We start from the raw sequence: 25,311 nt of genomic DNA, 5'->3' as shown, positions 1-25,311 counted from the left end.
TTCAAGCAACTTAAAGAAGTCCAGATGCTTTACTTTGCAAGCTCCTTTGGGTACAAAGTTTTGTGTATCCATCACATACTGGGTAATAAGACTGATAACTCCTCACTTTAATTCATCAGTTGTACCTCAACTGAACATGTGGACAGAGCAACTGGCTCAAGTCACTTCAAATGTGGTACAAGCAAGCAAACAAATGACCTTTCCTCTCATATACTGCCAGATGCTGGTTTGTGAACAGGACTTTCATGGTCTTAAAAGCAACACAAAAGTACAAGAATTATTGTGTTCATCCAATTTTATTCATTCAAAATTTAAAGAAATAGCTTTTTTTCTACTTTAACAGAATAAAAACAACTCGGGGAGATCTCACGTGTAAAACTAGTAAGATTTAATTCAAACTGACAATAAGTGAGATACTTTATATATAATCTGTATTATTCTGCAGGTTCATATCTATAAAACATAAAAACAAAAAAATTCATAGTTTAAGGTTGGTTAAAAAAAAATCACAGTATACAGTACATAGATTCCTCCCACAATTTGCAAAGAACTAAAACGATGTACAAACAGAGGTGACAGATTAAAGGAAAGGCCAACTTTAAGCCCTATGTAAGGTGTGGCATTCATTCATTCATTTATTCTACAAGTCTGTTTGGATGACGGTGCCGGAGAGCCCCGTCTAACTTATCAGTCTACAATCTCCCATAGGTGCTGAGATCTGGCGACTGTGAACACATGACAAACATTATTAACGATTCAATGATCCCTCGTGCCCTGTGGGATTATCATCCTGGAAGAGACTGCTCATATGATGACAGAAATGCGTCACCACAGGATAAGCTGTGTAGCTAGTCGCCAAGGAAAAGTTCTATTTTGCAGAGAGACAAGCAGACCTAAACATATCAACAAAGCACAGCAAAGCCTCCGAATCCACCCCACTGCAAGGATGTCAGGCATTTGAGTTTTCCTTTAATTTGTCACCTATCCTCTGTCAATGTAAAGCCAAGAATGCAAAAAAAAAAGAAAAAACAAAAAAATGAACAAATCACTGTTGGTAGCCACTACAGTTGAGGAGGTAGCTTCCGTAGTTAGCATCCCATTCTTGATTATCTGTGTTCAAATAATTTACAGACAGACACAAAAACAAATAACAATAATCAAAACTACACAAAAAGAAAGAAAGAAAGAAAGAAAGAAAGAAAGAAAGAAAGAAAGAAAGAAAGAAAGAAAGAGATGCATACATTTTCACCACGTGGCACATCAGACATCTCAGTCAGCGAGACAATAAGTGAACTTATTTACACACTCAGTTGTCTGGTGTGTGAAAACAGAAGATAGGAGTCGAAACGCCGAAATTGAAAGTTGCAGTAGAAGAACACAAGAACTTTTTATTGGTGGAAGAAAATGTTTCCCTACATTGCCTGAATTCCAAAGCGCTCACATGACGTGCACTTGTGAATACATGCTCAGAGGGTGTATCCACCTCAATGTGTACAGTCATGCTCTAGCACAACACCAGCCAATCCCTCGTCAAACGCAGCTTCACTTAGGTCAGCTCTCAGGATGGAAAGACTTACATTTTACTTTGAAGCATTAAAAAATGCTTTTCTGATCAGCTAGACGGACGGGACTCAGTATAACTTAAGCTGATAGTGAGTCTCAAACAGCAGAGTTAAAGTAGTCAATCTGTTATAGATAAATCTTCCTTTTCGTTTTAAATCAAGGCCTTATTTTCCTTTTTTTTTGTACCATCACATATTTGCTAGTCAATCCATCATATACAGGAAACACACAGCCTGCACACAAATACCTTTTAATACAAGAGCACACTGCAGATGCTTGTCTTTAAATATCTGTGGGTGACTAACAACCGCCCCCTCGTCCATTTCATACTTATTGGCAATGCTAATGCACCATCTTGTCAACTCAGCTGGCTGCCAGTCTTGTGTAGTGTTCAAATCACATGAAAGTGAAAGCAGTATTACATTCATGTTTTTGTCTTGGATGATATTCATGGTTTTTTTTTCTTGCTCATGAGCCAAAATCTGTTTAATATGTATACGACTTCAATCAATAGTATATAAAAAGCAAGTTTTGGCTGCTCCATTGCCACAAGGGGTCACCACAGCAGGTAGCTCTGCACTTTTTTGTAGTATAACCAGCATAAATGTAGCTGATTTAAATTCGTAGACTGTTTATTGCCTTTTTTTTGCAACATATATGTGAGTTTCCATGCTCTGAAGTAAATCCAGGGTTGTAAATGTTTGCTAAACATAGAGCTAGAGCAGCAGGTGGATAAAAAAACGAATACAAAAGAAAAAGCCTGGCTAAGCTAACAAGCTGCTGGCTGTCATCTTACCCTAAGCCAGTGGTTCCCAAATTTTTTTTGCTAGGCCCCCCTTTGTTTTACAACATAGGTGTCAAACTCTGGCCCGCGGGCCAAATTTGGCCCGCAGCCTAATTACATTTGGCCCGCGAAGCCATACCAAATTACTATTAGAGCTGGCCTACTGGTATTATACAACTAATATATATATTGTTTAGTATTAAGCTTTGCTTGTTCCATATTCAGTTTTTCAGCAAAACTTGTTTGAGTCCATAAGAAAAGATTCATTCTTATATCTGGAGGAAGATTTTTTTTTCAATAAATATTAATGTTAGCCCGCGACTTTGTTCCAGTTTTGAATTTTGGCCCACTGTGTATTTGAGTTTGACACCCCTGTTTTACAAGAAAAATGTTCGTGCCCCCCCTCGCACGCACACGCACAAACACATCCTCCAACCACACACACCCTTATTTTGCTCCATTGCGGTTTATTTCACACCTCAAACATTTAGTAAACAATTAAGCAAATACAAGTAATCTGCAATAAATTACAGGTAGTAATAAAATAAACTACTAACTCTTTTATGTTACATCCGCACCTACACGGGTATTTTTGACAACGCAGCTGTTTCGTCCACACGTAAACTGCAGTTCGAATCACCGACTTTTTAAAACTCCTTTTTTGCGTCTACCTGTTTACGAGGAATACAGAGCTCGTCACGCAGCGTCAAAGGTATGTGCCTTTTTCACGTCACGCTGTGCGCCACGTTATTGTTTACATGAGATGAATTGCAGAATGGCAGATAGTCAGATTAACAGTATTTTGTCTCTATCTGCAGGTTTTACATGCTTACATATACACACACAGTTACTGTCCCTCTATTTAGAAAGGCAAAGGCGTCACGGTGTAATTATTTTATGTGTAGTTGTTTTTTTCCTGTGTAATAATATTCAACATTGCTATCAATACATTTTTCAAAAAATGCCTCTCTGTGCAAAATGGGTTTAAAAACATAAACAGCTGTGGGATCCTGTTTGTCCGTGATTTGAACAGGGGGAACAAATCGTGGCAGGATCAGCCTGATATTATTTGTATCCCGCTGTAACTTTACTATATAAAGATCTAACATCTCCAAAATGTCAGGAGTAGTTAGTCATTACAAGTGTTTGTGAACTAAAAATCACGAATGTGGGATGCTGTTTGTCCGTGATTTGGAGAGCCCAGCGCTGCTCCCGACGAAGGGGAAACCAATTATGCAGGGGAGACCTACCTTGGCAACTACCTTGGAAACATATTCAGCTATGCTTCATCTCCTGCTTTGCGTTTCTGTGGCTGCCCCGTGCTAGCAGTGTCCATGCGTTTTGTTTTTCCCCCCCTTTTCATACCGCGCCCCCCTGCAATGGCTCTGCACATTGCACTTTGGAAAGGTCTGCTCTAAGCAAACAAGCACATTTCCCAAAATATTGGTTTATTCCTGATATTTAAATGATTTCTTTTTTTATTATTATTATTCATAGGATTCAATTTTTGAGCAGTTTATGCTGCATTCAGCACCATTAACAATCACCCTGTAGGCCACAACCAATCTGAGTATCAGGCCTAGGCAGATCTCATTTAAGTGTCATTGTACTGAAAAGGCTAACAGCATGCATCGCTCTGTAATTTAGCAAACAAATAGCTCAAAAAGGAAAAACAAATATGAAAATAAGGCCCAGATTTTAAAATAACTGGAATTTTCCATAAGAAAGAGCAAAAGTTGTGACATGAACCTGCATGAGAGTTCTTGTTTAGATTTTTTGGTGAGGAAAAACTAATAAAGGTGCTGTTTTTTTGGTGAATGCTTGTTATTACACTGTATTTATCATTCAGAGGCCAGAAACTGTCTCCACCCAGCCAGAGACTTAATGCTACTCAAACAATAAATAATCTTTCACATCCGCTGCGCCTAGTTGTTGCTGAAACAGTGATATCTGCTACTTTTAATCACATTCTCTTAAAGTAAAGACATGTTTGTTTTAGACTATTTTAGACACTTTACAATCACACGCAGGCAGGCCAGAAGTTATTGCTGACTTTATATTATCCCCCCCGCTAGGTGAAGACCACCTGAAAGTTACATTCATACATGAAAGTTTAGCGTGATTATTACATTTGCTACATTTTTGTAAAAGAAACAAAAATTCTGAAATCAAAAGTTGCTGTGAAGAAACTTTAAAAATTGACAAGATGTATAATAATTAAAAATTTAAAAGCTTATAAGTACAGGTGAAACAGGGCAAAAAAATCATTAACACATACATGGAGGCTTGCAGACGCAGGCACCGGTGGCAACATTTTCCTTTGTGAGATCCTTTGTCGACCAGTTTGTGATGCAACTTTCTTGGTTCAGGTCTCCTAGAAACTGTTTCTCAGTTCAAAAAACCAAGTTCCCTTTAAATGATTGGCTGTGTCTGTTAACACAGTTATTAGAAACTAAGTGCTTGCTGAATCGTAGGGTAGTTGGCACATTTTGCTGTTTGATATAAAAACGTTTATTCTTGTAGCATCCAAGTTCACATGACACAGATGCGTCATTAGTCCTTGACTCGAGGTATGTTGTATGAGTAGTGTACAAGAGGAAGGCCTCTGCTCTGACAAAAGCAAGCTCGGCCACACGCCTGAATCTGGTCTGAGCTATCTGACACAAAAGAGTCCCCCTCGTCTGCGTACTCAGACTGTGCAGACGGCGTGCTGCTGTCTCCCCAAAACCCCTCCGAGCGCTGGTATGCCGCAGCTCCAGCCAGGAGGGTGGGACAGCTGTGGGACTTGACCAAGTGTCTACAGACTGTGGAGGACGAGGGGGAAGAGCAGGTCCTGGCACGCAGTGCTGCCTCACACTGCTCACAAACAACAACCTCACCGCAAAGCTGAGAGTACATCCCACAGTCAAAGCCTAGGTGTGTGGAGGAGCCCCCGTCTGTGAGCTCAGACCCTCCGCCACTGTCATCTCGGTGACCTTCTGTGGTGGTCTTCATCTCCCTGGTTGAACTTCTGCGACTGCGTAGTCTCAGCCAGTCCTCCCTGAAGGCTGGGCTGAAGAACACGTACAGCACTGGGTTCAGGCAAGCGGGCAGCGGGAAGAAGATGAGGGTGACGGTCTTGGCAATCTCCGGGCCACCAGCTGTGGAACCAGTCAGGAGGGGGGCAAAAGAGAACGCCGCCACAGGACAGAAGAAGATGCAGTTGGTGAAGATGAGCCAGGCGATGTGTCTCAGGGCACCCGTCTGCTCCGGATCTGCCAGCTCCACCCTGCCCAGTGTGCAGTACAACTGGGTGTACACAGCTGCGGTGAACAGGTAGGCCACGGCGTTGAGCAGCACCAAAATGACCGTAACACTCAAAGCTGGACGCTCACCGCCGGCAAACGGCAGGCAGAGAGGAGACGAAGACTGATCACTGGAGGTCACGAGAGGCAGGCAGGCCCCAGCGGCGGCCAGCAGCGCCAGCAATCCTGCAGCGAGGCTGAAGCGTCGATCTCCTCTTAAGCACCCGCGACGGCTGCTGGCACTCCTCCTGGGCGACATCATGACCTTCCCAAGAATCATCCGCACGGCCACACTGCGCTCCACGGCTGCCAACGACAGCAACAAGACTGACCACTCTGACGAGAAGACGGCCAGAACTCCTGTGATCTGACAGCCGGGTCCCATCTCCCACCACACCCCAAACTCAGCGAAGGATCCCCACGTAGCAACATCGAGCACAGTCAGCACGCCGACGTACAAGCCCGTAAGCAGATTGGCCAGAGCCAGCAGCCCCATCAGCAGCCTGGCTGGAGAAAGAGACGGGGTCGGGCAGTGGGAATGGGCAGCAGCTCGATGTGAGGGAGAGAAGGTGGCCACCAGCACCAGGCTGTTAAAGACCAGCGACACCAGGCAGATGAACCAGACTGTCAGACGGATCATCCAGTTACCCAAGAGGTGTTCACAAGGCTTGAAAGCTCCTGAAAAGCCAACAATATGACAAATTTAGTTATTATCTTTTTTGGGATTATTTCAAATCTTTAACACTGATTGATAAACACAAAAGCTGACTACCTGGTGAAGGTGAACAATGCATAACCATTGAGATTTTTTCCACATCTTCCCCACCTGCAACAAGAAAGAAAATGGATATACTAAGAGGGAAAAGTGTTTTGTTTTTTTTAACTCAATCCAAACCAGTAACATTGCTGTTTAAGCTCTCTGTGATACTTTCAATTTAAATGTAATTTACATTTTTTATATCTTTTTTTGGGGAATTTTACACACTCATGACAGCCAGGAAATATAGCACAATTTTTAATGTTAGTAAGATGGAGTTACACTAACACTGCAAACAATCTTTTTACTTCAATAACACATGCAGTTAACGTGTTCACCATCCCCACCTGCAGTTTTCTTCATGTGCTCTTTCTCAAAAGAAGTCGTTACTGAGTCACATCCAACGAATGCACAGCACTGGTAGGCGTAAGGGACAGAAATGGACCTTAAAAAAAAGAAAATGTTTATCATTTAATAGCACTGGCAGATTTAAGTGTCGTATATACATTTCTGGCCCTTCTGATTGCTTCCAATAGTAGTATTTAGATGTGGATTAGCCTCCTCATTCGTGGAAGCTGTTGTGTTTTCCTCAGTTTTTCTATACCATTGTTGATTTGTTTCTCTTTGCTGTACTGAGGGATAACTGTTCAGTTTATACTTGTGTGCACCATGTATGCTTTTCAGTTCTTGAAAACTACTTGCCCTCTTTGTCTAAGCATGCAAGTGTATTTTACACTTACATGTCCTCAGCCTACACAGCGTCATTCTCACCTGAGTTTAGGCAGGTTATTTGCAGTTAGCACATTTTTCATCTGCGGGTTCCCGGAGAGTTTCAGCTGACTGAGCGCGCTCAGTCCAGCTGTTGGAATCCCAGTGAGAGAGTTCATACTCAGGTCTCTGCAGAAATGATTGCACACAGACAGTTTAATTTTGTAGGGCACAGAGAGTGACACCAAACAGTGTGACTGAAGGTCCTACTCACAGGTTGGTGAGCGCCCTGAGGGTGAGGAAAGCATCTCTGTGAATAACTCGGATTTCATTTCTACTCAGGTCTCTGTGTAACATAACTCAGTGAATTCACAAATCAGGCATAAAAACATTTGTTTATATTGCATCAAGGAAGTGCATGACTAAGTGGACTTACAGTAAACGGAGAGCAGAGAGACCTTGGAAAGTGTCTCGGTTAATTTTTTCAATATGATTGTGCTGAAAGTTTCTGTAAATGGGAAACATAATTTTATCAGGTTATAAACAAGCAAACATTTCTTTAATCGCCTTATTTGTTTATTTTTTCTGCCTTTTAAAGCTTTCTTTTGTGTAATGGCTTTTCTATCTTCACTCACATCTCCTGCAGCTGGGTGCAGCCCTGGAGGGAAGGTAACTGTTTTATCTCATTGTAGGACATGTCGCTGATGGAGGAAAAGAAACAGCTTCAATAACTGCACAACTGGGACAAATTAAAATGAAAGAACAAAGACAAAAAGGTTGGACTGTTCCATTCAGTGATAACTGGTCTGTAAAAATGAGTGCACAGACCTTACTAAAACACTATGCACTGTTCGACCTACTCTGCTCTCTTTGTATTTTCCTAACGATCAATTACCTGCTGTAGGTAACATGAAAGAGAATGTTTCTTACAGCGTTCGCAGCACTTTGAGGTCCTCGCACAGATCAGTGGGTATGGATGATATCTTGGTGCCCGATAGGGTCCTGAATATGAAAAGCTACTCAGTCACTTCTGAAACACAAAATCGCACAAGCAGAGAAAGATGCCACATCTGAGTTATCTTACAGACTCTCAAGGTTGTTAGTCCATGTAAGGATGGGGAAGTCCTGCATCATACTGGCGCCACGCAACATCCTGAAAACACAAGTTTGAAGAATAGTAAAATCATTATTACAGAGATCAAAGTGTGAGATGGTGTGACTTAAATAAGACTGACTGACTCTTAGAGCACATTCAAATTGGCTTTTTCATATATTTTTATTCAGCACTAACATCTGTCAGGAGTTGAGCCTGACGGAGGGACTTACAGTGAGTGCAGGCTGGACAGGTTCTGGAAAGCTGACGCGCCCACGAACGACAGAGGGTTGTCATAAAGATGTCTGGGAGAGCAGAGGGGGGAGAATTCAAAGCAAAAGTCATTCACTATGCAAGAATGGCACCATCTTCTGGACATTCATCTTTCTGAAGCCTCAAACTTGTATATGGCGTATTTACAAAGTTAAGCTATGAGTGTGCCATGTCTGTTTATAAATGAGTGTCTGCAAGTCAGAGGGGAGAGTTGGACCTTACATGGTTTTCAGCAGGGGATTGTTGTGGAAGGCCCCCTCGGGTATGGAAGCAATATCATTGCTATGAAACCCACTAAAGAGAGAAGGTGGCAGTGTCAGTAAACTTTCCACAGTTCAACACGTGGCATACACATTACTTAATTTCACATACTCTAAGCCAAAGTTAAAATAAAAAAAAGACATAATGATTCTATCAGTGAGTGTCAAATGCTTTAAAAAAACTTTTATCAAAAAAACATGTTATCTATTTCTCTTTAAACATCATATCCAAAAGGTAAAAGCTCAGATATATAACGATGTAACAGCATTAAAGTCAACAGAATATTTTGTTTCTGTGTGTGACAAACAGAAACAGTCACAGAAATGAAGGTAGCTTAAAATAATTTCAGTATACATGTGTCTAATCCTCTAATATTTAATATAATTAATATTTTCCTCATTACACATCTGTCCTTTTTTAAACCAGAAAAAAAGGCAGCAACTTGCCTCAGTGAGGCATTAAAAGCTTCCTGGCTTTAGTAACAGTACAAAATGTCTTTCTCGGGCAGTAGAAATGGGGCAGTATACTCACAGCTCTTTCAGTTTGGGGAGGGCCTGTATTGCTTTGGGAAAAACCTTCAGGTTGTTGAAGTTAAGATCTCTAGACAGAGAGAGACACAGGAAATCAGTGCAGTTTCATCCATCCTGTTTCGCATCCAAAAATCAATGCAACATTCAAACAAGGACATCTACAATTAGGAGGAAAGACTGGTTTTGTGACTAAGGCCAGCACAGAGTCACGCAATATTGCGTGTCCCCCCCACCACACACACACATTTTAGCCAGAATCAAAGGAAAATTATCAGCCCTGTAAATATTTTATAAACACTTTTGTTAATTGGGGTTTCATGTACTCGGACATAACTGATGTTTTTGTTTATTAATGGTCACACATAATGGGGAAATGCATTGATTTCTGTCAAATAAGGTAACAGAGACTTATTGCCTCTAATGATCTACTGATCAATTGAGCCTGTTTCTTCCCCCAAAGGCCTAGCTCCAGAAAAAACCCCTGCTCGTTTCTCTAAATATAACAAAAGCACATTAATCTATTAAATATTAAAATACTGAATGCTTCCAAGTACACTGTGTTGTAAGAAACTCTTTAATAATTCATTTTTAATCAATTTATTACTCGGTTCATATTTTAAGCAAAAAAATAAATATTGTTGACAATATCCTTGTTCAAGTTCCAGAACTGAGATATTCAGTTTCAGTCATAAGCATTTTTCTTTGCTTAATAAACATATGCAATAACCCACAATGAGTCTGCCCCTGAATGTATGAATGAATGACTATTCAGCAAAAGCAAAGAAAGCCCTTCAAGTCCTTACCAAACCTTTCTGTCAGCAGCTAAACCTCCTGCCTCCACAGATATTACACACTTAAAGAAAAAAGATACATTAAAAAAACTGTTGAAATGTAATACTGCACTAGTTTTATAAGCTTACTTGTGTCCCCTGTGCTGTGTCATTGTGTCTGTAAATACCAACAATGGCTCAGAGCAAGTGCCACCAGATTATGTGTTGTACAGTAACCATTTGCCAGGAGGTACGGCTGTCACTGAAAGGTTTTTCATGGCTCTGTGGCAGTAGGAAGTGAACAGTGGGAGGGCAGATTTGATAAGCATCATGTACTTTGCTCTATTTATCCTAGAGCAATTAAAGGAGGAAGTGGACACAATGATGTCTGGAGGACTGAAGCACAGGAGGGTGGGAGCACCAACACGCACGCACGCACACACACACACACGCACACACACGACAACAATTACCATACTGCTGTGTACTTACAGCGTCTCCAGGTTTACAAGTCCAGAGAAACAGTTGTCTCCTATCTCGTTGATTCTGTTGTTGTGAAGATGCCTGAAAAAGTTAAAACACAGATCTGCAAGACCGTCGTACCAAAGAGAAATAAAATCATTCAATCATTCTTCGTGGGTTTTAATTTACTTTTTAGCTTTTGCAAAAATATCCCATGCATGATTTCTGAATGGCGCTTGTGAATCAGGTGTCTGTGCTGTATGTGTATATGCAAAGAGTCCTCCTCGCCTAATAGATTCAAGGTCTTTTCTTCCTGTTTATTCTGACGTGTTTATACTAACCCTGCAGCAATGCCACTCAATGCGTGTGTTCTTGAGCGTGTGTTTATGTGAACATATAACAGCAGCAGTGAAAAAAAAAAGGTCTGGAACAATCCCTTGGATTCGCAGTGCAACGCATTTTTGTACAAGCTCCTGGCAAAGGATGGTTTTAGGATTTCCCTTAATACATAAAACAACATAACTTCTGCATCACTGCTCAGCATCAAGCTCCTTTTACAAAGATTTTGCTAACATTGATTTGCGATGTCCAGTGCCTGTGGCTCGTTTCACTGCAAAAACGCCCTCGTGCATAAACACAGCAGAGAATGAGTAGCGACCTGTTTAGCTGACTTATTAAGCTGTAAGCTGTGGAAATAAACTATGGTATGTCTGTGTTTGGAGTTTGACCCGCAGTCAAGCTGAGGATACATTGATAGCTAAAGCTCAGCTCAAAGAAAGGTATTTTATGTTGACTTGTGATGACAGAATAATACAAATGATATATGAAAAAACACATACTATAGCTTACTTAACTCAGATGGGAACACAGGCAATACATTTAGATTTTACTAACATGATGTTAATTATACAGCCAAGTAGAAGAGATTTACCCATGACTCAGAAACTTAAGTACCTTTAAACTATAGCTAAACTCACCCTATAGAAAGTTAACATGTGCTGGCATTATAACCTGAGAATCGTCCTGATCTTATTGACAACCCACCCCCGAGGAGTTTCACTTTGGCATCTCCCTCAGGCCATGTGAATGTTTGCAGTCGCATTGCCTGCTTAATTATAGTTTTTCCAAAAAGTACACCAACAAGTTGTTCCTGCTGAGTTATTCTGTGTATAGTTCTATGAAAACTGCATGCAAAGGTCCTTTAGCTATCCTGGGGAATTTACTTTTATGGCAACTGTTTCACAGGCAGGCTACTTAAACATGATGTTAATAATTTGATATTTATACCAACTATCAACAGATCATTTATAGATTTACATCCATCTAAAGTTAAGGCACAAGGCGGTTTGGTGCCCTATGACGTTCATCATCCGCCCTGCACTCTGCAGCATTGGCCCGACTGGCCAGAAACAATTGTCAAGTACACTGTAAACATTTGCGCTCAAATGCTACTGTGCAGATTTTCATTCTAAACCACAATTAAACAGAAGCTTAATATAACTTACAGTACAACTAAACTGGTGAGGTTTGCAAAGGCGTTGTCTGGTATGTACAGGATGCGGTTAAGTGCCAACGTCAGAGCCTGAAGGTTCGCCTGGTGCCTCAGAGAACCGACGGGCACCTCCATCAGGTTGTTATCATCCAACCAGAGGTGGCGCAGCTGCTGAAGGCTTTCAAAGCTGTCATCTGGAACAGTTGTAATATGGTTGGCATCCAGGCGACTAAAAAACAGAGCAAATAGGAAACGCATTTGTACTTTGGATTGGATTTAATAAATACATATAGAAATTACATTGCAATAATGGCACCGTTACCTTCACCCTCTACATTTTCTTGAGCTTTTCTCTGAGCCCTTGGTATACATTTGTTATGCAAATATATATACAGTATATTAAGGCAGGGCAATATGGCCAAAAATATTTATCACAAAATATATTTGGAAATTTGCGATAACGATATAACTGACAATATAATTGACACTAGACAAAATACTTTACAACTCCACAACTTTATTAGTGCAAAAAACCCCATCAATGTATTTTCACTGAAACAAGCAGCTGTAAAAATATAAAAATTTAACAGTGCAAACGCAAATTCCTCACTGACAGTTTAACCAAAAGGCATTTCCAGTGAAAACTGGCCGACATATCCTGAGCATAACCATGTTTAATATCCACAAAACTTAAAAAGAGGTTATACACACACAATACGGTAATATTATGTTGAAGCACAGTACGTATCACTCCGCAAGGCTCCTGCCTACGATAGCCGTAATGCTCCGACAATCCATCAAGTGATGCTAAAATTAGCAGGGAAAAAAACAACGGAGAGCACGTCAGGGATGACGAGAAAGTGACAGGAGAAAATCCGTCCCGGTCAACCACCCAAACATCAATAACGGGAACCTTATACAGCGCTTCCCTATACACGTCGAACTCCCGCAGGCACAAAGAAATTACGAAGGCTATCACTTATCACCTGACCAAACATATGGCTCCCATCAACACTGTGCAAAACGAGGGATTTAGGAAAATGATCAACACCCTAGACAAACGCTACACAGTGCCGTCCCGCAACTATTTTTCTATTGTTGCACTACCTGCTCTATACACGCAGTGTCGAGCAGCGGTGGAGACGGAATTTCAAGCAGTACAACAACAAAACGTGAGACATTTGTTGTTTTTAGGTTTATTTATCGTTTTTATGTTCAGTCTCAACTGTTACGAAGTTGATGTGCAGTTAATAAGTGCAATAAATATTTATACTGGAAAAGAAAATCGTGAGAGAATCGTGATCTCAATTCTAAGCCAAAAAAATCGTGATTCTCATTTTATGCAAAATCGTGCAGCCCTATCGATCAGAGTGTGAATGTTAGACAGGAAGCACTTGCGCACAGTAAAAAGTGCTTGTGTGAATTAGGCAAGTAAGCGCTTTGATTGCTCAGGTAGAGCAGAAAAGCACTATATAAGAACCAGTACTTTTACTAATACTTACTACTTTATTTAATTGGATAGAAATTGTATTAAACACGTAAACATTCTGTTACAACCCGGCTTAAAAGCTGCAACATAAATATGGAGACTAATACCAGAATTTCATAGAAAAGGGGTTTTATTTTAAATTACATAACAAGTGGGGCGTAACACATTCATAACTTTACTGACAATAATGGAAATCTTTCTCTTTACTTTCTCTCGTTTTCTTAAACTATCCATGTTGTATATTAGGTGGTGTCAAAAGCAAATTACCTATATCATCATGTTTCTTTGGCATGTTCTATAGAACATAAGACAGGCCCTTTTGCCACAGTGGTTTAACTCACAGCCTACTTTTAACCCTCACTTCTGAGAAACAGTGAAACACCTGAAATTCTCCACGTCCCCACAAACTCGTAGCTAAGACATGAATGTTTATTTAGTAGCCATATATAGCAAACTCAAATTCTTTGTAGACAATTCACAGAATTTACATTTTAAAAAAGCAATATCTGCGTGTACAATGAATGGTCCAACAAGATCCTAAAATTCTGATCACTGACAGTTTTGGGATTAAAAAAAAATAAACAAGAAGGTAAAAAAAAGGATTTAAACAGTATTATGAATGCACAAGTGCTCTTTTCACCATAACCACGTTACGTTCTCCTGCTATCCTCCCTAACTGAGTGTCTCACCCTCCCTCAAAATTCCTCAAGTGTCTGGCCTGTAAGAAAAACAGACATGATTGACATTTAGCTCTCTCCAGGCTTTATACAAACCAAGTCCTTACTCTGCCAGTGCATAATACTTCAGCTACAGACCCTAAAACCCCAACAGAGAAAAGACATCTGTTAAAAAAGGAAGAAGAAAGCCGGAAAAAAGAAAAGGGAGGACATATGGAGGGATACAGAGGAGTGATTATAGCTGAAGGCAGAATTTTCAGCACATTTCTCCAGCTGGATGCATTCCTACTTTAGTCTCTGTCAAACTCAAAGGCACGGTGCTGGAGAGAGGTGGTGTCTCGAAGAAACTGGTATTTTGAAGTTGGTGAAACGACACTACATATGAGGGTTAATGGAAAAGATAATTGTGAAAAGGCCGATGCTTACAAGCAAACGTAAAAACTCCAGAAACAAACAGAAACGTTAGAAACGGATTGGCTGAATAAGACTCACCTACAAATACAGCAGCGGAGTGATAAGAATGTGATATGACTGAAAGAATGTTCAAATGCCTCGAAACAGATTAGGCAAATAAATCATTTCAACAATCACTCTCAACATTTTAGTTACTGTAAAATTGCTGTGTACAGTCACACATTAAACAGGAGCCACTATCTACAAGAACTTGGTCCACCTGGTGCGCAACATAAATGCAACTCCACCACACACTCAGGCATGAGACAACAAGGCTATACAGTTTACAGCACAAATGCTTACATCTAGAACAGTTATTAGAAAAACTCAGCACGCGTTTTTAAAGACTTGGACATAACTGATGTTTTTGTTTATTAATGGTCACACATAATGCTGGTTGTGCATTCAGCTAAATCCTAACGGCAACACATCTGCAACGTCAACACTAACACGATGAAGCTCAGGAGGTAAAGTGCTTACAACTGTCACTGTCTTAATTTTGCAGCTTAGTAAATAAATGTTTACTAGTTAGTACTGAACACACAATACATCCTAAATACTGCACAAGCTGAAAACCAAGATACTCAGTTATTCATTAGTTGCTGAAGACAACTTTTGGGAGTCAGTTTAACCGCACGGTAGTACTGTGAATCACATAGCGGTACTGCGAAAGTAACTGGGATTTATCATCTGACATTTGGGAATCTTTGTGGTAAATTTAAAAGCGATCCCTCTCATAGATGTTTACCACCAAAATTGTGGGCCAACTAATCAACACAGCAAGAAGCTACAACACAGCCCTCCCCCCAAAAATAATCCCAGTAAAAATCAGCGCAGCCGATTTTTTTTCCCTGTTTTTCACAACATGAAACTAAAAGCTCAGCTGCACAGTACAGACCCATTTGCATACATTTGTTATGCAAATTTTCAGCAGCAAATGTTATCGTTACATATCATAGTAGATAAACTGTCCTGCAGTGCTACTGTTGCTTCATTATCATCTTTGTGAGTACCCATCTTGGATGGGCTTGTTAGTTTGACGTTAAATTCCATTTCCACACCGTAAGTTGCTTAATACACTAAGAGTGCTTTGTTACTACAGTACATATTCCTAAGTACACACTTAAAACACATCAGTATCTGTAAATTCTAGAAGAAACAGGCTTTTTAGTTATTGATTGAGCCTCTCTAATAGAAACACTGTATGTTTATAGTAATAATAGCAGGACTTACAACAGCATCTCCACTTTTTGACCATTCACATTTTCCATAAGCAATCCAAAACAGACAGTTTTCAGTCCAGAATTGAGGCTAAACTTTATTTCCCCTGTGAGACCATGTTTGGAAGTTTACAACCTTTTATAACTAATCAAACAATATATCTAAACAGCACTGTAATACAATAACAAAGAACTATTACAATCTCTGGAGCAGGCCTCTGCATCCCTTCCTCCAAGGTTGATGCAGGAGAGGAAGGTCCACTTGAATCCTTGAAGGATTTTTATCTAGACAATACCCGGCACGTGCTTAAACATGCTGCATGTGTGTGTGTACGTGTGTTCATGCAAATGACTTACAGAGACTGGAGAGAGTGAAGGTTCTTCAGTGCCGAGTTTGGCACTGTCTTCAGCTGATTATTCTGGAGCATCCTGAGGACAAATTGGAAAAAATATATCTGAATATTTCAATTATTTCAACTCTTGTTACAAAATAAATAAATTCATTTCCTGAGGTTCCCGTCCGTACACTATCACGTGGCTTCACTTTGGCTATTATTACTCACTTTAGAAAACGGAGTTTCCCCGAGCAAATACAGACAACCTAAAGTCTACAAAATCTCCCACAACTTTTGTGTGTTTAATAAACTTAAAACAACATCACATTCCTGTCTAACAATAACTCTAAAGTCTAAAGTTTGCAAACAAATATGAAGAAACCCTGACCTGAAGTGAACATTAACTTAGTCTGCCAATATACAGCCAATTATTTTCATTTGTGTACTTATAAGTAACATGAATAAATCACTGGATCTGACATGCACATATAATGTTTCCATGTGTTTCTGTTTGCAGTTTCTATTCAAAACTTCCCCTGTATATCAGCAGGACTTTGAACTTTTGGCTAAGTGCACAATCTACAGGACTGTGCTTTGTTTGTCACTCCCTGTGTGCAAGCACACTAGGGTGTGCTGCCTGATGTAAATTTTGGAGTTCTAGCTTTTAAAGCAGAGCATGTACGCAGTTCTCTGTTGGGGATTCCCATATACACAGTCATAGTTGGGGAAGGGGTGGAAAACTACATTTAGTTTACACCAAGTATATGCCCAGCCTGTCAGTAACTGACACTGCCACAATGTTCCCGCAAACTGCAATATTTACTCTCTCCCCCAGTGTGTAGAAAACACTGTCACAGCCGTAAGTGCGTCTGTGTGTGTTTGCGGGGGTATGTGAGTGTTGAGATTGGCAGAGAAGGCAAATGCTTACAGGACTTTGAGCTGATGCAGTCCAGAAAAGGCTTCGGGGTGGATGAACGACAGGTCATTTCCTGGAAGTCGACTGGGTGAGAGAGAGAGTCAAACTTGTATTTAAGACATTTTTCAAATGATCAAAAGCTGCAAGAGGCATTTAAGCAAAAACAGAACAGAGTGTAAGAAAACTGCAGACTCTGTTTTATTTCTGAAGCTATGCATTCAGTTGAGGACTTCTTCATATCCAGCGTCTCTGCATATCATGTTCCAGCTCTCAGGGTGAACACGGGGCCTGGAGTGTCAAAGACATGCGTCTGTGCCCCTGGCCTGTTGTCACTTCATCTGTCACCCATGAGAGATTAGAGCTGTTCCTGGATATCCCCTGCTTAAATCCCTTTCTGAGCCTCCAAAGCATGACTATGAAGTGCTCTTTTTAGAGAGAGTGAAAAATAATTCACCTCTCTGAGGCTGACACAAGCAGAGTTATTCCCTTTGAACAGTGCTGCCTTGTTACATTTATCATCACACAGCTCCTTCAGAGCATTTATGAATAATTTGAGGCTAAGGGGACAACTCCCTTTCCTGTTGGAAACAGGAAATATATAGGAAATATGGGTGTAAATAAGCAAGGGACAGACTGACTGGGATACAGAGACCAAGTATCCTATCTAGTCTGAGAGATTAGCAACAGATTTATCACTCTGCAATGCGAGTCAGGCCAGGCTAAATTCCCTGCAACAAGAGCTGCTGGGTGTGAGCCTGAGAATCAAGGCTGAGTGTATTAGAAGACAGTTTATCCGACTTAAAATTTGTCTTTCTTTGCATGTCACGTGTTCAAATTTATTTGAGAGTTAGTGCACTTTAGTGCACAAATTTAATTGGTTGGATTAAGGAAGAGGTCAGGTCAGAAAGTTAGTAAACTCTACACATAAGAAGCAAAAAACACAATAGATTCAAATGTGTCCGCTCTCCCCCTTCAAGATCGTTTCCTTGTGAAGTCTTGCGTCTCTGTCGGCACTGCTGCAGATGTTGGAACAGTCTGCAGGAGTCTCGTGCTGACCACCTGCACATCCTCATTTGTCACAGCTTTAGCATGGCCCTTAAACTCATGCAGAGAGAAAACATTAACTTCTGTGTCAAACTGACCCAACCTTCATGCAGAAGACCATCAGTTGTGATACAAGCAGGGCTGGGATCCAGAGAGCAAATATCAGACTGGGTGCTTCTCATTTGATCATTGACAGGGATTGTGCACTACCCCCAGGCTTGTAAAGCCCTGAGGCATCTGAGGGAAAACCTTTGGCGGAAACTTTCTAAACCATGGCGTGTGCCATAACGTCATCGCACACTTTCCAAAATGAAATTCAAGTTCAAGGGTTTACATTTTGTTACTGGGGGAAATCAACGGTGCGTTGCAAATGTGCGCCTGCAAGTGGTCAGAACAGGATTTCTAAGAAGCGCTTCACATGAGCCGAGCTCATGGTGAAGTTTGAGCTGAGTAACAAACCTGTCATACATTTACTGTGGTGTTATACTTTTTTGTTATACATGTTCTTTAAACACTAAGCAGTTTTCTTATAGTTACATGTACGCATATTGTACCACAGATGATTAATACAGAACCTTCCTGAGAAAAAGATATTTTGTCATTATCTAAGTAATTTAGTGGTGATTTCTAGTGGTACAAACTGGATGCAACGGACAAAGAAACATCAGGTAACCTTGCAAGATTTGTACATAATGGGCCTTGTGCTGTAGATTAGCAAACTATATCTACAATATTAAACTTATTAAATCTGCTTTCTGTTAGAGTTTATATCTGTTCACATGAAAAAGACTTAAAAATATTACAATTTAATTGCAGAATACCATCAAGCCATTTTATGCATCACAGTAAATCAGGCACAGCCACTTTGCTGCAAGCTTATCAAGTGCAATACATGAAGCAGTGAAGTTCCTGGTCAGACAAATCAGACAGATTAAATATTCCTGCTTCAATAGTCAAATTGGGTCCACTGTTGACTTTATCACAAAATCAAAAAGCATGAAAAACATGTTTTCAATATTTGTTTCTTTCTGATTTTGGACTTGTATGATACGCATGTTAACATGACCTTAACATTTAGTATTAACTGTGAATGTTTGCCAGCTATTAGAGGCTGCTACCTAACACTTTGAGACAAACCCAAATATAACCTCCAAAGCAGAAGCCCGTAATTCACAACACCAACAAATCAACCAATAAATCTAAACATTTGTTTCACTTCCGACTTAAAGGTTGTCACAATGATGTCTTGCAACAGAATTTGGACTTCTAATTATTAAAGACCAGTCTGCAGGTATAGTCGTGACTGCAGCAAGTTGGCACACGCATAAAGACGCCTATAAATCAAACATGACGTCAATCTTGTCAGTAACTGTTGAGTCACTCTTGTTCATTTCCAACAGATAGTGACCAATGTGGCAAATTCGATCACACAACCCAGAGCTTGTGGTGACTGTCACAAGCCGCTAATTACGACGCGCAAACACAGTTTGACAAATCGTTCAGGTTTCTCAACATTAAAAAGGTTCCCCGCCTCTTGCATCTTTCAGCAAATTCAGCACATGTCCCCTCAGGGCTTTGATGGATTTCACTGAGGAAAGGCTAAATCCTTTCCTTGTGCAATACCACTCCCACAGGTCTGCCTCTGTCAACAGCAAATTCACTAGAAAATGCACAGTTTTGTAGCAGTAAATAAAAACAACACGATTACTTTCTATCTGGTAAACTACTGTGGGTAAATCAAAACAAGGACCCCCTCCCACACATGTGTAATGCACACCTGTTTGTACAACTATTAGTACAGTTACCTGTGATTATACAGGCCTGACGTCATTTCCTATCTACACACAGCAGACGCAGTCCTATGGTTTGGATTTGAACTCCTCTGGTTTATCATCTGATAGTGAACAATAACAATTTGAACGTGATCTGAGCCGTATCGTCTTCTGCCCAGCAATAGTGGCTGGAACTTCAACTTCTCAGAAATGAAACCATGTTATAAAAGCAGGAATACGGAGTAAATCCCATCACAGAACCACCATTTCTTCTTTATATACTTTATAACTCAACAATTTTCATTACACTGTAATATATTAACTTTACTTAAAAAGAAACTAAAAAACCAAAAAACAAATACATAAGCTTACATTTACTAAAATAATATGCCAGATTCTGCAACTTATAATTATCAGAAATAAAGAAACTTTTATGTAACCATTTCAATGCACAAAAGAGAAAAAAGATGTGGACCATGCGGCTGCAACCAAAAATATTTAACAAGGATGACTAAAAATAATAAACACATTAATGTTCTAAATCTTTGTGTCACGAAACTAAACATATCAATGCTGACTGACTCAGTTGAGTGCAATTCCCTCTTGATACACAGAGAGCCAATCAGTCACAGGTTACTTTAAAGAATATAAACAAACAGTGAGGGAGACAGAAAATACCTCTGTCATCACGTCTGTTGAGCTTTGTTGTGCCTTTGGCAAGAAAGAAAAAGAGTGAAGGAGATTGCGTGACTAAGAAGGACGGAATATTCCTCCCTTTTCTGTGCTCCTGTTCTGTAAAGGGACGGCCTGCACTTTTTTCTTTTTTTCCCCCCTTCTCCTCCTGATCTCTTTCTCCCCCTGTTTTTTACCCTCAGGGCCCATGCATTGGTTGACTGACACTGCTGAAGCCCTAAAGCGAAACAGTTGTCCACCAGAATTCACTGAATACTGAAGACTGATACTGCTGATTTGCTCTGAGAAAGAAATGTAAAAAAACAAAAACAAAAAATAAACAAGGGGGGGGGGGTCTAAAAACACAAAAAATGAGCTAAGGGTTTTTATCAATAGACCCCTGGAAATGCCTTCTCAGGAAACAGACAGCTCATCGGCAGTCAGACAGTTTTGATGATCTAAGACGAGACAGAAGTGGCAGCAAGACTGGGTGGGTTTTTTTGGCCTTGTTTCCATAGAAACCATTGTTTTGCCCTCTTCCTTCCTGCCTTGCATTCCTACACACAATGCGATGAAAAGTAAATTGCCCCTTCCACAAAGCAGGTTTGAGTGGTACACTCGATGAAGATTCTGCCGACTGAAAGATGCACAAGGGGCTTGAAAAAACAACAACAAAAAAAGTACACAACCGCATCGAGTCAAGTGGAGCTGGAACTGCCCGAGTACGTTCACTCGCTGGTCATTTTTCTCGGGGCTGCGTGTTACCTGATACCAGGTAGACAGATTTTTATCTCTGGCACTCAGCAGTGCCGAGCCAGACAGCAAAGTATTTAAAGAGCAAAGAAATAACACCCACGAAGATTAGATGGAACTCCACTCCAACAAAGCCCCAGAGCACAGATGTGCTGTTGCCACCCTGATAATCCCTTAAAAGCAAAAATCCACACAGGATGTCACATGATCGTTGCCTCAATGCATGTTGTCTTACCTCACCTTTTTAATTGAGCATTACTGCACCTTTTATTATTGCCCTTGCTCAATTCGTGAATGGTGAGTGATTCGTAACCTCAGTTAATGCTACGCTTATCTCCCTCAGCTAAGAGGAAGGGCACGCTCTGTGCACTTTACAGTGCAAGCTAAAATACCCAGGTGCGTATCATAAAGACCAGCCCTCATGTCAACACTGCACAGAATAAATACAACATTTAGAGGGGGCATGTACTCACAGTTCTTCGAGATAGGGGAAGGTTTTGAATACGTATGCTGGAAGCTCAGTGATGTTGTTCATGCTCAGGTCACTGTGGAAACAGGAAAAAAATTTGTTTGAGTTCACCGATACATTTGCAAAGATCACTTTTCATTCATTCGAGACTCTTGTTTTTTTTTTAAGTTGCTTTCTTGGCTTGATTTTGCACTCATTTTCCAAGTGTTCACTTTTATGTTAATTATAATAGTTATCCCCTCATTTTCAACAGCTGTAAAGTATTCATTTAACCCTAGATTTAAATAGTAAAATACTCAAAATAAAGTTTTTCTTAGTTGCAAAATAACTTCCACGTGAAATCATCTGTCTATGAAGCCTGATTTTATCACATAAACTAAACATGCAGACAAGAGATATTACCGTGATGGAAGATTTTGATTGCCATTGCAGCCTATTTACACAAACAATAGGGTCGTTAGATCATTCGTCCCCAATGGCAGCTTTCTATCTTTGACTGTGCCTGCATGACTCTTCAACTTCCACCAAAAAAACCCTTGAAAAAGCCCTTCTCTTTAGCCGCAGGGATCTTCATTTTTCAAATCAACAAGTAAAGATAGGCATGTAGCAGCATGAAAAATATGCACAGAGGACTTGATTTGCTTCCCCATCAAACCTAAAGTGTGTGTGTGTGTGTGTGTGTGTGTGTGTGTGTGTGTGTGTGTGTGTGTGTGTGTGCGTGCGTGTGTGTAAGCCTGTGTTTACATATTAATAATAATAATAATATCTTTAAAAGTAAGACTCTATTGTGTTTAGAACTGGCGGTACAAAGTTTTCAGCTGGTGATGAAAAGTAAGCGTCTCCAAGAATAAAAGAGCGGAAAAGGGCGTCTTGGGGTTTACTGCGGATATCACGTCTGGGTGCCTACTCCTAATATGTAAAGAGACATCAATCCACAACAGAGACGGATAAAACATCCAGTATTCGTGAATGAAGCAACCCCCTACACCCTGCTCTCTCTCCCCTCTCACTCCTTTCACTCCCTGAGTGGCCATCTTGAATTTCACTGCCAGATCTCTCTTGGACCTTGTGTGTGGGCCCCTGAATCTTACAAGGATCATATTGCTCTTCCTCTGCAGACCCAGATACACACACACACACATACACAGCCAGGCAGACACACAAACACACACAAAAGCCTTAAAAGGCAGGCCCTGACAGAACCCTCATCATCCCTGCAACCTACAGCATGTCCCATCTCCATTTACCTGGTTATCCAGTTACCATATAGACTAAATAGACACAAACACACTTGTATCAACAGTCCTTATGGTTTTGTTCCTACACTGACAACATCTCAAGTGGTGTTTCCCAACCACGGCTGCAATGGTCAGATGGATACATCCTTAACCACATTTTTTAACCTTTTGACTAAATCATCCACGCAGACTGTTGAGTGGCCTAAACCACATGCCGTTCTGGGGAGTACAGGAGGCTTGAATGACTCTATCACACTTCCTTCCCTCCCACTGTGTCTGGCTGCTTTACTCATCAAGGTCCTGGCCTGTCCCTGCTAAGACAGATTGAAGAGGACACTAAAACTGCAGCTGTGATAAATGGTGACAAGCCTAAACGCTTCTACAAACAGGTATCTGCAAATTTCTATCCCGTGTGCCGTTTGGCTTCATTTTAGCAGCAAGGAAAGAGATAATCTGAGAAAGGTATGAGATGTGCTAAGAGAAGAGGAAAATATGGAGAGCTAAGGTGAAGCAGGGATATATATTCTTAAAGTCAAAACATAGGATCTTAAAAAAATGCAATCTAAATCTGCCAGATAAATTGGGTCAAGGCAAGCAAGCGCTTGCCATGTCACAAAAATACTACATATAAAACTGTGCTGAAAGGGTTGGCACCCACACAGACATTGTTTAAAATATTTAAAACATCTCTGAAACTTCTTACATTCAAAAGTAATTATAAAAAAAAACTACAACAACATAGCTATTTGTGACCTAGAACCAATTTCAGGCAATTTTTGGCATCTTTTTAAAATCATCAGATTAAGAAATTAAACAAAGCACAGGTCTGCAACCTGCAGCCTGTGGGTTCAAACTGAGTACAGGTATAAAAATTGCTAAATTACCACAAACACAGTCTTAACAGCAAGCTTACATGTCAGTACTTACACCTGATAACTACTGGGTGTACCTGTTGCTCAGCCCCTTTAACCACATGATTCATCTCTCTTGGGAAACAGTGTGACAAAATTTCAGAGAGAACAAGAGGACTTATAAGAAGAAGGAAATAAAAAAGCACTTGCGCTGATTCTCCAGAGAGCTAGCTGTCTGACCAAACCTAAACAGGAACCGTGAAAGGGCTTTAATTAGGGTCTGAGGCAAAGATGCCAAGAACTACTGTAAAATAAGTAGTAAGAGGTCATCGGTTCCTGTGGGACACTTCACCGGAAGAGAAAACAATCGCTGCAGTGCTTCACAAATCAAGCTTGCATGACAGGGCCAAAACACAAAAAAGGGGTTGTGTGAGGCACTTTTTATATGTTCCTAGGTCTCGGATTTTTCCAGATCTTGTGTTGTAAGAGCAAAAAAGTAAAACATACAGACTACTGGAGCACACTGTGCCACCTTTTTCCTCAGTCTGTAGATTGATGGCTGATCTATTGCATTCTCCGTGTGTAACACTTTCCACCAGTTAGATAAAGAAATGTACAATAAGCAGAAAATGGTAGAAACCTTAATAGAAATATTTGACTTTTTTAAAATAGTCATTCACTGGGTAAATATTTTTAAATTCAGATCTTTGTTTTTTCAAAATGTGGAAATATACTCTGCTTCAGTGCCTGATACCCTCATAACTTACTCACAGCAAAAGCTAAGCAATGCTTTCATGCCACACAATTACATAAAGAAGACATTAACTGCCCCAAAAACTGATTCAAATACACATGAGTATGGAAAAATTTCAACTGTGCTGCTAAAGGCTTGTCAGCTGGGATTGATCCCCATAGACTCGGCATTCTCGTGATGCCTCTAACAATCACAAATTTGAGTTATTGTTTTTGTTTGTGTGACAAACAAATTGCAGGACTTCTTGGTAAGTTCTTAAAGTCACCCAACAGCCACTGGCTTTCATGAACGACTATTTGTGGGCCTCAAAAAACACAAAACTATCCAGTAAAGAAGCAGAAATATAGCAACAGCCAGCAGCCCTCCAACCACAAGCGCACCTTACTCTGAGTCTACTTTGTTCAGTGAGGGGCTGAAAGAAGAGAGCAGCTTGCATGTGAGCAGTTGCCTGGCTAAAGGCCTCTGAAACCCTCCACTCCACTGAGCTGGACTAAGAATTAACTGAAAATTACAACTAGAGCAGGGCGATATAACCAAAAATATTTATCATGATATACATTTGAAAATTTGCAATAACGATATAACTGACGATATAATTGACACTAGACAAAATACTTTACAACTCCACAACTTTATTATTGCAAAAAAAACCCCCATCAATGTATTTACACTTAAACAAGCAGCTGTTTTT

The 25,311-nt window shown here is 40.3% G+C and overlaps 1 protein-coding gene across 1 annotated transcript in view; it reads right to left on the bottom strand.

Annotated features, from left to right (window-relative positions):
• Positions 1-4,701: 4,701 nt before the first annotated feature.
• lgr4 (leucine-rich repeat containing G protein-coupled receptor 4) overlaps positions 4,702-25,311 on the bottom strand; it is a 28,863-nt gene continuing 8,253 nt past the window's right edge. Inside the window, exons 2-18 of the mRNA XM_005931381.3 lie at positions 21,782-21,853; positions 17,080-17,151; positions 16,174-16,245; positions 11,991-12,206; positions 10,516-10,587; positions 9,255-9,323; positions 8,685-8,756; positions 8,423-8,494; positions 8,181-8,249; positions 8,027-8,098; positions 7,732-7,797; positions 7,533-7,604; positions 7,371-7,442; positions 7,160-7,285; positions 6,736-6,833; positions 6,404-6,457; positions 4,702-6,309 (exon numbers count right to left, since the gene is read on the bottom strand). Of these exons, the coding sequence (XP_005931443.1) occupies positions 4,901-6,309; positions 6,404-6,457; positions 6,736-6,833; positions 7,160-7,285; positions 7,371-7,442; positions 7,533-7,604; positions 7,732-7,797; positions 8,027-8,098; positions 8,181-8,249; positions 8,423-8,494; positions 8,685-8,756; positions 9,255-9,323; positions 10,516-10,587; positions 11,991-12,206; positions 16,174-16,245; positions 17,080-17,151; positions 21,782-21,853 (2,755 nt within the window). The 3' untranslated portion in view covers positions 4,702-4,900. The remainder of the gene's footprint in view (positions 6,310-6,403; positions 6,458-6,735; positions 6,834-7,159; positions 7,286-7,370; positions 7,443-7,532; positions 7,605-7,731; positions 7,798-8,026; positions 8,099-8,180; positions 8,250-8,422; positions 8,495-8,684; positions 8,757-9,254; positions 9,324-10,515; positions 10,588-11,990; positions 12,207-16,173; positions 16,246-17,079; positions 17,152-21,781; positions 21,854-25,311) is intronic.

The sequence above is a fragment of the Haplochromis burtoni genome, unplaced genomic scaffold (genome assembly GCF_018398535.1).
Source record: "Haplochromis burtoni strain Fernald_Lab_line unplaced genomic scaffold, NCSU_Asbu1 Contig_59, whole genome shotgun sequence".
In the NCBI taxonomy this organism is placed as follows: Eukaryota; Metazoa; Chordata; class Actinopteri; order Cichliformes; family Cichlidae; genus Haplochromis; species Haplochromis burtoni.
This window is presented reverse-complemented; position numbering and strand designations above follow the sequence as displayed.